Source organism: Neodiprion lecontei, chromosome 4 (genome assembly GCF_021901455.1).
Source record: "Neodiprion lecontei isolate iyNeoLeco1 chromosome 4, iyNeoLeco1.1, whole genome shotgun sequence".
In the NCBI taxonomy this organism is placed as follows: domain Eukaryota; kingdom Metazoa; phylum Arthropoda; class Insecta; order Hymenoptera; family Diprionidae; genus Neodiprion; species Neodiprion lecontei.
The window spans coordinates 15,854,310-15,866,963 of record NC_060263.1 but is presented as its reverse complement, the minus strand read 5'-3'; the positions used below and the strand labels follow the sequence as shown (position 1 = coordinate 15,866,963).

Below are 12,654 nucleotides of genomic sequence, written 5' to 3'. Positions count from 1 at the left end.
TCATTATTTTTCATCGATTTATTGGAATATTTCGTAGATTTATTATCATTTTTCACAGATTCATTGGAATATTTCATAGATTTATTATCGTTTTTCACAGATTCATTGGATTCACTTTGATTTATCGTAGATTCGTCATTACTTTTCATGGATTTATTGGAATATTTCGCAGATTTATTATCGTTTTTCACGGATTCATTGTATTCACTTAGATTTATCGCAGATTCGTCATCATTTTTCATAGATTTATAGGAATATTTCGTAGATTCATCGGATTCATTGTCGTATTTCATGCATTTGTCGGGATATATTTGATATTTTGTGGGTATATTCTTATAATTAACGATTTCTTTTGCATTCTCACTTTTGATTTTAAAGTTTTGGGTATCTGATTCTAAGGAGTCCCCTGTTTCACTCATTTCTTCCAGGATTTGCGGTGGAATCCTCAGTCTTACTTCCGAGTCTGACGTATTAATTGCATAAAGGTACGCTTTATCATCTCGGTTTGTCACTAACGCGTTCCCTATGTAGACGTTGTCACCTGCGTCTATCAGAGGTACGTACCCTTCGGTCAACTCAGTTTTTTCGAGATTGATACGGATGCCAAGCCGTGTCCTCGATGGAATTACGATAACATCTTCCGGATTTTCGACCTTTTCCTTTCCTTTAAGAGGTTCGGAAATTTCCGTCGTTAAATCGGATTTTGTATAACCGAGACACCCGTTAGATTCTACATCCAGGAGCGGTAAAACCTCGGTGCCTAGTTCGGTCTCCGCGAGTTTGTCGCAGTTGCCAGTCTGCGCTCTATACGGAGTCGTTTTTTCCTGCCGGTTTAGAAATGGGATTTGTACGTTACCGAATTCTAATGTGCCTTTATCAAAATTTATCTGAGCTCGATTTTCGTTGAAGAACTGGGATCCTATTATTCCGTCCTGTGGGATTGGTAAATTTTCCGGAACTATATGGAATTGAGCTTCGGTTCCTATTACGTTTATGGGAACTTCTCCCATAGTTTCTACGCACGCGGGGACTATTCCGCTAAGATTAAATTTCTTTTGTTCGTTTATTTCAATTTCTGACCTTACACAGTTATTTTTTATAATGTTCAAGTCGGAGCCTGTATCCAACATGAAAGTACTCGGATTTTGTAATTCGCTCGCTTCTAATTTGATCGTGGGGATTATACTTTCTGGATTTATGATCGTATTGATTGATTTGTCATCGGAATTTTGAGGTGGATCTATAATTATTTGTTCCATATCGCTTTTAGCCAACGTCACTAGTTTTCTATCGGTACGCCCTGTATAATAGATAAGGTGCGGTTGGGTATTTTGAGAGCCTCCGAGGTCGCACCGTCGTTCGGCAGGCTCTCCCCGTTTCCCGAAAATGAGACTCGATTTTCTCGCGGCATTTGATTTGATCTATCATTTCGCTGTTTAATTGGGCATTCGCTGATTAAGTGACCGTAGTTTCTGCAATATCGACAGTGTTCGCGTGGTTGTTCTGTCTGGTATTCGTCAGGTCGGTTCGAATTGTAGGGCTGATAATTCGTTTGCGGAGTATAACGCGTTTGTCTAATTATTTGATTATCGTCGTACTGATTTGGACGCTGGTTTCCCTGTCTGAAATTTGGTTGTGACCTCTGCGGGCTAGGGTCCCTTGAATAAGTTCTTTCACGGTACGAGTTATTGCTGGGATAAATGTTTCCGCGGTATTGATTGTTCCCTTGATAGCGATTTTCGCGATATTGATTATTTCTGGGATAACCTTGTTGATTAGGGGAATTCGACCTTTGATTACTGTAATTGTCGTGGTTACTAAAATTCGGAAGTCCCTGTTGCCGATTGGGACGATTTTCTCTTGGATCGTAACCGGGCTGCGGTTGGTAATTTATTTGATGCTTCGGAAATTGATTTCTCGAGTTAGTATTATTTTGAAGTTGGTAGGTGTTCGAGTTACGTCGGGGATCCGAATAAGTGTCTCTTGTGTTATAATTATTCCGATAGTCTGCTCGATTACCTTGGATAACATAAGTCTGATTCCGAGGTTTACGGTGGTCGTAATAGCTTTTATCTGAATTATATTGGCAATCGTATTTATTGTGGTCGTTTGCTCCACACACAACGCAATTATATGGTTGAAACATCGCGTAATTTATCGTAGCGTCCTGAATTGTGCTAGGTTGATCTCCTCGTCTAAGTTGGATTTTAATTTTCTCCTGTTTTTCTATTTTCATCGCCGCGTCGACCAGTTCTTTCAGAGTACCGGGTATTGTGGGGATTTTTCCGTCGATTTCAGGTCTTAATCCGCGCAGAAAAGCGGCTTTGCCGTCCGCTTCGGTATTTCGCGTAAAAATTTCGAAATCGTCCGTACGTTGTTCTTGCAAGAATGCCTGTCTTATATTTTCCATCGCTTCGCGTACCCTCGAGGCGTACGTCACGACGTCTTCATTCTGTCTTTGGAAAATTTTCCCTAGTTCACCCTGACACAGATTAACGGATTTCGCTGGTCCATAAAGCTCATTTATTCGCGCGGTTAATTCGTCTACGGTATCGAACCGTTCGTTCTCGATCACACGTCGAGCTACTCCCTTGATTTTATTACGTATTATTCGCGCGAGGCTTAATTCGACTTGAGGCGGGACCATTTCGCGTGCATCCTTGCATCCCTGCACAAAACTTCTAACCTGGGACGGATTGCCGTCAAACACCGGGACTGCCTCTAAGGCATCCTTAATTGAGATATAATGATAAGTCGGTGCTGGTAAGGCGGTTGCGCCTGTACTTGCAACGGGTTCGCTCACCATTTTAAATTCCTGAGGAATCTTAATATGTGTTTGGGATTGGTTTTCCGAATCAGGCGTTTGAATAAGTATTTGAGTGGGTTTTTCTGTTTTTCTCGAGTTCTCCGGAGAATTTTTATTCGTTGAATTAGAGTTTTGGCTGGAGATTTGCGACTGTTCAGGATTTAGACCTGAGGTTCCCGACGCGTTCGTCTCCTCTAAATTTTCTAATTGTCCTTCGAATAATTGGGTGCCCTGCGTACTAACTTGTGATCTGAGTCGTCGGTCTGAAGGCGGACTATGTACTACGGCTGTGCGTTTTTTATCGGCAGGAGGGTCTTCCTTTCCCATTTAATATTGGGATTGCACAATCTTTTGTTAATAAGGTTTATTTTCAATTTTAGATCCCGTGTCGGAGAAAAAGGAGGTAGGAATCGTTGGAAGTTTGAACGGGAGGTATTTAGAAATAATTTTCGCCTTTTTCCTAATCCTTGCGTCTTCTTCGCTAATCGTTCTAGGTCGCGTTGGGGGTTCGAACAGCTTATTTCTTTCTTTTATTCGTTCTTCTGTATTTCCCTTGCAATAGCAAATATCTTCAGAAGTTCTGATGGTGTGGTTAGAATTCTGCGGTTTATTGAGATAAGGCTCCTTTACAGAGTCCGGGATTTCGTGCGGATCGCTTAATATAATCGGCTGAGTATATTGTTCCCAAAGCTTCGCTATGGTTCCGCGTTTTCCTCCGTTTATTTCGTTCGATTTTGGGAGCATTCGTTATGAGAACAAAGGGTATTTGTCAGAGGTTTCGATGAAAGGTTGAAAACTTGGTTCGACAGAGTATTTCGATGAAAACGAGGGATCTCAGTGATACAAGGTCCCAGTGGTTGCGATATCGAAGAAATATTTGAATGGGAAATTTCCAGAGCGGATAGAAAAATTCTTGATTTACTCATTGATTTTTAGGATTTTGGCGAGTTAACGGGTATTAAAATTCGAGTTTGTTTAGTCATTTTATTAAATCGAGCGAGATTAGGGTGATCTTCAGTTCGTGTCGGTAGCGCGCAAAAATTCCGCCGTCCGTCGGTCGCTACTCGCGTCACAAAAAGTTTTTCGCGATTATAACGTTTGGTTTCCCGGCCGATGCACCAGAAAATTTTTGATATGTGACGTCGGAACGGTACCTAGTGGAAATCTCCAGATGTTAGACACCGGAAACATTCACACACAGTTACAGCCAGACTCACATCAGTAGTTTGGGTCACCAATTACCGATTAAGTATTGAAATACACCGGACAACGGGCATTCTGTCGCTCTAGTCGAACGAACCGAAGAGGGAGAAATTGTTGGATAAAAGATTTAATTTGGCTTACCTTTTTGAGAGTATTCTGGATGCGATGACTTGTAGATTGGTGAGAGGTTTTAGTGGAATAACTGACTTTAATATATTTGGATATTTTGACTAACTTGGTTTATTTTATAAGTTTGATATTTAAAAGTCACAAACGCAGAGTTACACAGTGTAAGATCTTAGACTTAGTAAAAATGGAGTTGAAGCTCGCTGAACTTTTGGGCAGAGTAACGTTGTATGAAAGTTTTAATGCAAAAGGCTAAAGGATTTTACCGCGAGACTGTACCGGAACTAGATGACGAATCTGGAGGTAGAAACACAAGAGAGCGATCGAGTGATCGGTCGCCGTTTTTATAGGGGTCGATCGTTGCGCAGAACGATCCCCCTCTCTAGTTTTTTGGTCGCCTTTGCGCACCTCCCCTCTTTTCTAGGAATTCTAATTAGGGCACGACATCTTCGCCGCATGCACGCCTGTGATCTTAGTTCTTTAGCTATTACTATATTGTAGGTTTTTACGTATGGTATATCGCTGCTTGGTGCGGTGGTGTAGGTGCGTGGACTTGGTTCCGTAGTTCTCCGAACTGCGTGAGCTTTTCGTTGTGTCGCCAGCCCCCTTTGTGGCGCCAGCCCCCTTTGTGGCGCCAGCCCCCTTTCTGGCGCGCCTCAGCCACTTAACTACCTGTCTGCCTCTTAATGTTTTTGCTATCTTGCTCGTTACAAAGCCCATATTTCATTTTGGTTACCTTGTCGTTTGTTAGTTTTATAGTTATATCTATATAGAATTGTATATGTATTATAGTCGACTACTGTCGTTGTTAGTTTTATAGTTGTATCTATATAGAATTGCATATGTATTAAAGTCGACTACTGTCGTTGTTAACCTGGAGTGCAATAGCAATTGTTTATGAACATAGTTTGTTATTTGTTTAACATTATTAGAATCACGCTGCTGCGAATATCTTTAGTTGTTTGTGTTATAACTATCTTAACAGATTTAGGGTACTTAGTAATTTGATGATTCATAGCTTTAGAGCAGGTTTACATGTGTGCTTTTGTATATGATTCCCTTCTGTGGTTGTTAATTCTTATATTGATATAAATCGGCTTGGAAGCTTCTAGAACGTTTTCGTTTCGTCGGTAAGTTTCCTAATGTATTCTCTAGGTAAGGCCCTGTATGGCTCCACATTGGAGATCTGCATTGCCTTCAAAACGTTGCGCGTGTTGCCTACAATACGGCGTTGCGGAAGAAGGTATAGTTCATGCTGGGTAATTAGCATTCACGGTTTGATGGTTTTGCAGCCTCTGGTTTTATGGGTTGCAGCAGTGCTATCTTTACATTATATTGGTTATGCATTTATCTATGGTTTTACAGTCTTCTATACTCCAGGCTATATAGTAAAGCGTATGTTGCTTATAGTATAGCTCTCAGCTCCGAATGCCTAAATGGCATTGTTGAGTGCTATATAATAGTTGGGTATAATTGTGTTAGTTAATTATAGTGTTAATATGATAGTGATATATAATAACGCATAATAGTATTATAGTTCTCTGTAGTACGAAGATCTCGTAACATGGTTTTTAAGCCTCGGCTAGTGAATTTCATAGTTATTTCCATCTAGGGATATTCCAAATAGTTAGACAGTTGTTTTAATTTCTTATGGTTACAAGATTCTCGTACTTCGAGTTTGGTTAGTTGATAAAAGTAACATGCAGTAATAATAATCGATAAAACATACGGACGTTCCGGTCGGACGTTACACCTTGTTCAAAATAATACCTGTGGTTGGCGATATTTGGCAATTTTTCCGCATGTCAGTAAACATCTTGGAGCACATAACACTGGTGGTAGCCAAAGAGAATTCTACCACGCGTGCACAGAAAGTGTGGCGGAGTGAGAGAGGAGTAGATATACTCATTACAACCTGTCTCTCTTGCCCTACATCTGGTTGGCCGACACGCTTCTTCTCAGCCAATCATATGCAGAGAGAGAGGGACAGGCTGTAACGAGTATATCTTCTCTCTCTTATCATTTTGGCTGCAGTTTTTGCGAGGCTGACGGCACGGGTGGCTACCTCCAGTAGTATATGCTCTAAGGTAAACAGAGATTTGTTCACGGGGATTGGAGAAATAGTAGTAAAATAAGGTGCAACGTGTACGGGTTGTCAAAATCGAACTTGAAAGTAGAACGAAAGTGCAGTAAACGATTCAAAGATGATGAACGGGGACGGCGACAAATCGTCGGATTCCCAATTTATATCTTTTCAAGATTACTCACCAATAAATCGTTCCGCTGGTGGTGGACAGGCTCAGCTGGATGTTGATACACCCGACAATCAGGGCTTCGTCGGAATCCAGAATGACAGTACGGGAATCGGAATGATCGAGGACCTACAAGGAATGCCGAACAAAAATGACCGTCTGTATTCACAGTTTTTCTTTTATTTTCTTTGCTGCAAAACTAGGTTAACCTACTTTAAAATTTTTCTTGTCTCGAGAGAATAAACACAATTTCCAATTCCGCAGAAGAACTGCAGCACAATTTCTGGAGCATCGAATACTACCAGAAATTCTTCAATGTCGACACTGACGACGTTGTGCAAAGGATAATCAGGTCCATAATACCGCGAGGGGGCGAGAATTATCTCGAATCCCACATCCGGCCAAAGCCTGATCTTTACGGCCCGTTCTGGGTCTGTGTCACATTGATATTTGCCATAGCGATTAGTGGGAATATGGCTAATTACCTTCAGACAGCAAATTCGCAGGGATTTCACTGGCGGTACGATTTCCATATAGTTTCTTATGCCGCTACCGCCATTTTTATGTACGCCTGGCTGTTACCCCTTGCACTTTGGGGCGCTCTGAAATGGTCTACCAGCAAGCGAGAAGATGACAACGAATTAATCGAGGTGAATTTCAGAAAAGTGAAATCATTCGCAAAACAATTGAACATCAACTCACTTCTTGAAAACTAACATTTTCCTTTGCTGTAGTCGAATACTGCTCCTGGGATCCTGGAACTCCTGTGCCTCTATGGATACTCCCTGAGCATTTACATACCCGTCGCCTTTCTATGGACTATACAGATTGGTTGGCTACAATGGACACTTGTCGCAATTGCTGCATTCATGTCTGGTGGAGTGTTGTTGCGCTCTTTGTCACGAGTTATAGCTGGTAAAAGATAAGCTATGGATTACATTAAGAACAATATTTGAGAAATGAATTACTGTTCTGTGCTGTAGTCAATCGTAGATGTGGAATTTTAAAGTTTATTTTGTTCGTTTTCAGGTAAGCACAAAGCTATTTATGCCATAGCAATCCTAGGAATGCATTTCTTACTTGCTGCTGGTTTCAAGATGTACTTTTTCCACAATCCACGATCTACTCCTAGTGCCAGCCAAATTATCGAAGTTGTAACAACAGTTGCGTCAGTTGTTAAAGCAGTGAATAACAGTTCGTCACCAACTTAGACTAGCTTTAAACTATACTTAATTCAATTGTCAATTACACACAAGATTGTATGATAAACGTCTCATTGAGTACATCGATGAAGCTAATTTCAAAAAAAAAAAAAAAAAATTGATTGCCCTTATATTACATATTAATACCATGTCAAGTAATTATTCGCTGTTCAATTTAAATAAGTGGTATTGATAAATAAATCAGCTACTAATATTGTATATGTATATTCCTGATTAGTTGTATATATATGATAGTAATATATAAACGTGTTTGGACAAAAAATCGAATGTCAGTAGTTGGGTGGTTAAAAGAAAGTTATTTTTTCCCGCTCGTACCTGCTCAAATGTTAGTTTATGATATAAAAAAACCCTCCCAAAAGATGAGATACCGAAGTCAAATCTCAACAGGTCGCTATATTAATTTTTATTTCCCATTTACTTAACATGGGAAAATTACACTCTTCGTTAAAAGTTATAATACTCGTAAACTATTCGATATTTTTTAAATTCATGTATAGATCGTTGCAGCTGATTTTACGAGCTTTTCAAACCGCTATAACATATCATAGTCATCATCATTAGAATTCACATTACAGTCATCTGAAAACTACCAATTTTTACCGCAAAGAGAATCACCTTCAAGATTCTATCTATGCATGGATTTCAAAAATATTGAATAGTTTACGAATATTTTAATTTTTAACGAAAAGTGAAATTTTCTCATGTTGAATGAAAGGGAAATTAAAATTAAAGTAGTGACCTGTTAGACTGAGCTCAAGAGCTAATCTTTCGAGATCTTTTTTTCTATCAAACACCAACATTAGAAGGGGGTAAAAGCGAATAAAATTTTATTTTTTTCAACCACCCTAGTGAGTAGTCGTCTTGTTATCCTCTTCTGATAACTTCTCATATTTATTTATTTATTTATTTATTTATTTATGTTAACGCAACTGCAAGCGAATTCTTTATATCTATAGGTAGTTTGACGCTACCCTAAAACCTCGAACTATTGTTAATGAACAAAGATACCATTTGTATTACAAATGAAACATATTTTTTATTACATCATATTCACATGAAAAGCCTTTTTTTAACGCCATGGGTATTCAACATTTTGTATTTGTCATTCAACAAAATACATTGTCCAATCAAGCCTGCGCTAGCGTCTCACTGTTCCCGTCAGCCGATTTGTACAATATGATAAGCATAATATGCAACCTTGTCATCCACAAAAAGTGGGATTTTTAAACATAGTTCAAAAGAATTTCATAACGCTGGTTTATTAACACGTCCGAGTAATACTTTAAAACGTTACGAGAGAAAACCGTTATTTACAATCATTTAAAACTACGGTTTTCATAGAATCGATTCGCGAGTGATTACACGATAAACAATATTTAGCAATGCAACGGTGATACACTAAAAAAAATGAAAAAAAAAAAGTTAGAACCAGTTAATAATAAAAATTGGGGGATATATCTAGTATCGAGAGTTTCTGACAAGCATAGAATAGCATGACCTAAATTAATATATGTTTCCATTGCTGCTAAGTATAAAGCTCAAAATTGAATTGCAATAAAGATTTTGTGGCGAACAAGTAGAGTATCTATACCTTTGATCTGTAACAAGAATTAAATGTCTTAACGAGTAGAAAATTTGATTTTCTTCTTACAGCTGTTATAAATGTCATTAGACATATTAAAATTTTAGGCTCAAGCTTCCATCTGATTGAAATGCAGTCACGACAGGAAGGGTACGACTAAATCTTCTTTATGTTCCACCTGTATCTCGCTCAACGCGGTTACCGCACTGTTCATCATATCTGTAACCTGTGAAAATATTTAGATAAGCAATGAAATCATAGAAATTTCACTACTTCATCATTTCTATTTCATATTAGTGGAAGTTATTATTTACCATTTCTCGATCCTGTTGGGGCAGCCCTTCCCCAGCCAATACTCTTTCGGGCGCTGGTATATCTTTTAATAGACATGGCGGATGGTCAGGTATTTGAACACCGATAACTTCTATTCTTTTGGCATATGCTTTTGACCTATCCATGTATTCGTGCTGTTCCAAATTGTGCGAGTCGAGAGCACCGACATCGATCACATTGCTGATAAAGGAGATGAAAATTAGAGGTGGCAAAATCGAGCCGAATTTTTTATTGAATGTAACTTTGTCAAATGATTCTTATAACATTTGTCTGTTATTTTTACTGCTTCAAACAAGTTACAGAGAATTAAATTAACGGTCAGCAAAGTATTTACAAAATAGGTATAATTTAGAAAATTATTAAACCTCGAGTTGAAAAGTTGATGGAGAAGCCAATTCCGAGGCTCAATCTGTAGAAGCTAGGCTACCATGCTATGTTAGTATAAAACAGAACTTGAAATGCACAAAGAAAAACAGAAATCGTGAAATTCTAAAGCATTACTCAAAGGTATAGTAAGCTTGTCCTAGAGACAATTTAAATATAAACTTGGTACTAAGCCAACGTGCAGCAGCAGCATGCATTCGATGCAGAGAACTAAGAAGGTATAGCTCAAGTTTCGTAAACAGCAAAATAAATAGGATACAAATTCAAAAAAAAAATAAATAAAAAATACTCACGCGGCAGTTTCCTGCAAGATTCGGTTCAGTGCGCTTTGTTCATCAGTCTTCTTTGGGACAGGGTTCGCATATGGATTAACATAATCGTCACTGGAAAGTAATAAAATAAGAAGCAAAAAAGCATTTGATATTATATAAGTGACAGTCACTATAATAAAAAGAATGGAACACAAATACTTTTTACGCATGCTTTAAAGTCTGATCAATCACCTGTGAGCTGTTGGGATATTTGGTGTATTGCTGACCGGATTTACCAGCAAACGTGTTCTCTCGTTAGCTGCGTCACCCTGAAAATACAAGTCAGTCGAATTAAGATACAGGTTAGGAACTTAGAAGTAATTAGTCTACTCAGTCTTAATCTACTGTTGTGAGAGAAATGTTGGTGAAAGCATTTCAAGTCAATTAATGAGTTTCAATAAATGATAATTATTACAGCAGTATCAGTAGATCAAAGTTATCTGGGTAGGTTATCGCGAAATAAGGTAAATAAAAATACCACAGGGGGGCAGAAATAATGGTAAACTCGCCAGATATTGTAGTTAATAATAATGATGACATCGCACTTGGAAATCGTTCGTGTGTCCGTGGCTTTACTTGTTACTATAATTTTTATATTTTTCATCTCCTAGATGATGTGCGTCATTGTAGATATGCAAAAATGGAATGTTAAATGGTTATTTTTTCGCCGAACGAGAAGTGGCATCAAATTAACATTTCAGAGCTGTCAAAGTCGTTTATGTCAATGGAAAAATACAGCGTATAAATAAAAATACAATCGTGGCGACGAAATGCCTACACAAAATTTGTACCTTTACGATTGATGATGATCGAGACTAGTTTGATAAGTGTCTTTACTGAAACTCACGTATCAATTCTAAAGTAGTAGACGTGAGAATGATGAGCAAAGGAGAAGAAATAAACTCAAAATAAAAGGCAAGGATTAGTCCAAGTACTTTACATCTGACATACCTGCGGCCCATTGTCTTCTTTGCAAAGGCTTGGGCAACATCCCATAGTGACTGTTGTTTCAACCACTTTATGTAAATAATAAGTCTAAACTGTGTCAAGTATATTTTTTATGACTTCGTATAATTATATGAACAAATATTCTATCATTGTTGTGCAACAACACGTAACCAATTACGCATTTGTCAGTAACTTCAATGTTTTTATAATCGTTCAGATTGCCGACGTCGTCGTACCGATGACCAGTTTCGCCCCCACTAAAACCTGGTAATACAAAATAGTCTAGACCAGTACCTCGAAAAGTAATCTGTGATCGTTTGTGTTTGATAGGTTTCTCTCTGTAGTGAGTACCCGAGGTTTGGGCCGTGTTCGAAAATTGACTGACAGTACTGTCAGCAATCTTTCATCTCTTTTGCGCTTCCAAGTTCGTAAATAGCTCCGACTCTGTCCTAGGGAATTTTCAGTACCGTCAGTCAATTTACGAACACGGCCTTGATAGGGTATGTTCATATCAGTGGTATGTTCCGATATACACTGCGAGCACTGTTCAGTGCTCTTACTGGGGAGAAATTCTAGGAAATCCTAGGGAAATATATGACGTCATAAATCGTTGCCATTTTTCTACTGTGAACACTGGTGCTTTCGAGGTAAGGTGCTCTCAGTGCTTTGATCACGTGATCAACAGCGTTCAGAAATTTAACAGCTTCCACTATTGATAATTATTATTATTGAATATTGTCATTTAAAAATATCGGCCGTTAAAAACAAAAATGGAAAATTTGAATAAATTGTGTTTATTACAATGTGAAACAAATATTATGTATGAAATGAAAGTAACGCCAAAAAATGTTGATCACAGTATACTGTACTGCGTTCCGTTTTAAGCACGTTTTAAGCAGTAACCAGTATAGCTAACTATACAGGAACGGCTTCGCAGTATACTAAATTGACGACACACCTTACAGTGCTCGCAGTGTATATCGAAACATACCCATAGTTAATAATTACGTTGTTATTATTAGAACAACACCGGCTAGGGAGTTCAGTGACATTAACCCCTCACAGTTGTATTTTGGGATTTATTTGAATTTTGCTTGTGCAGAATCGTTTGTTCGTCGTATGTTGGTGTTTATTAGCGTTTCTCCAACATTCAATAGTCCTCCAATTACCTGAAAAAATTGAAAAACATAGCCCTCCCCTAAGCCAGTCAAAAAAAATAAAATAAATAAGACGACTCTAGTTAGGCACCAATTCCGGGAGTTTGTTCAATCCCAGAACGTCTAACTTACGACAACTCCTCGTTAACTGTAAATTGCATTGAAATGCAATTACCCATGCTGGCAATCGTTTGTTGATCGTTTGGTGGTGTTGGATAGTGAAGTTTCGACATCTGATAGTGGATCGTTGATTCGTGAAAATTGAAACAATTGTAGTTAGGCAGTAGTCCCAGACGTTAATCTAGCCCTAGCGCATATAACCAAAAGCT

General features: G+C 38.4%; 2 protein-coding genes across 5 annotated transcripts; one reads left to right on the top strand and one right to left on the bottom strand.

Moving 5' to 3' along the window:
* Positions 1 to 6,201: 6,201 nt before the first annotated feature.
* On the top strand, positions 6,202 to 7,735 carry LOC107218870 (protein YIPF1). Its single transcript, XM_015656900.2, has 4 exons — positions 6,202 to 6,544; positions 6,652 to 7,037; positions 7,122 to 7,302; positions 7,417 to 7,735. Exons 1-4 carry the CDS (start codon positions 6,340 to 6,342, stop codon positions 7,596 to 7,598), a joined length of 954 nt encoding a protein of 317 aa, XP_015512386.2. The 5' UTR covers positions 6,202 to 6,339; the 3' UTR covers positions 7,599 to 7,735.
* An 891-nt stretch (positions 7,736 to 8,626) lies between these two features.
* On the bottom strand, positions 8,627 to 11,402 carry LOC107218871 (ragulator complex protein LAMTOR1). 4 transcript variants are annotated; one of them, XM_046738651.1, is made up of 5 exons: positions 11,161 to 11,397; positions 10,413 to 10,489; positions 10,203 to 10,292; positions 9,507 to 9,705; positions 8,627 to 9,418 (listed from the first exon to the last, which is right to left on the bottom strand). In XM_046738651.1, exons 1-5 carry the CDS (start codon positions 11,209 to 11,211, stop codon positions 9,329 to 9,331), a joined length of 507 nt encoding a protein of 168 aa, XP_046594607.1. In that variant the 5' UTR covers positions 11,212 to 11,397; the 3' UTR covers positions 8,627 to 9,328. The 4 variants fall into 4 exon arrangements, with proteins under 4 accessions (XP_046594607.1, XP_015512387.1, XP_046594608.1 ...); XM_015656901.2 differs by having other exon boundaries at positions 11,172 to 11,394; XM_046738652.1 differs by lacking the exon at positions 10,203 to 10,292 and having other exon boundaries at positions 11,161 to 11,402.
* Positions 11,403 to 12,654: the final 1,252 nt, after the last annotated feature.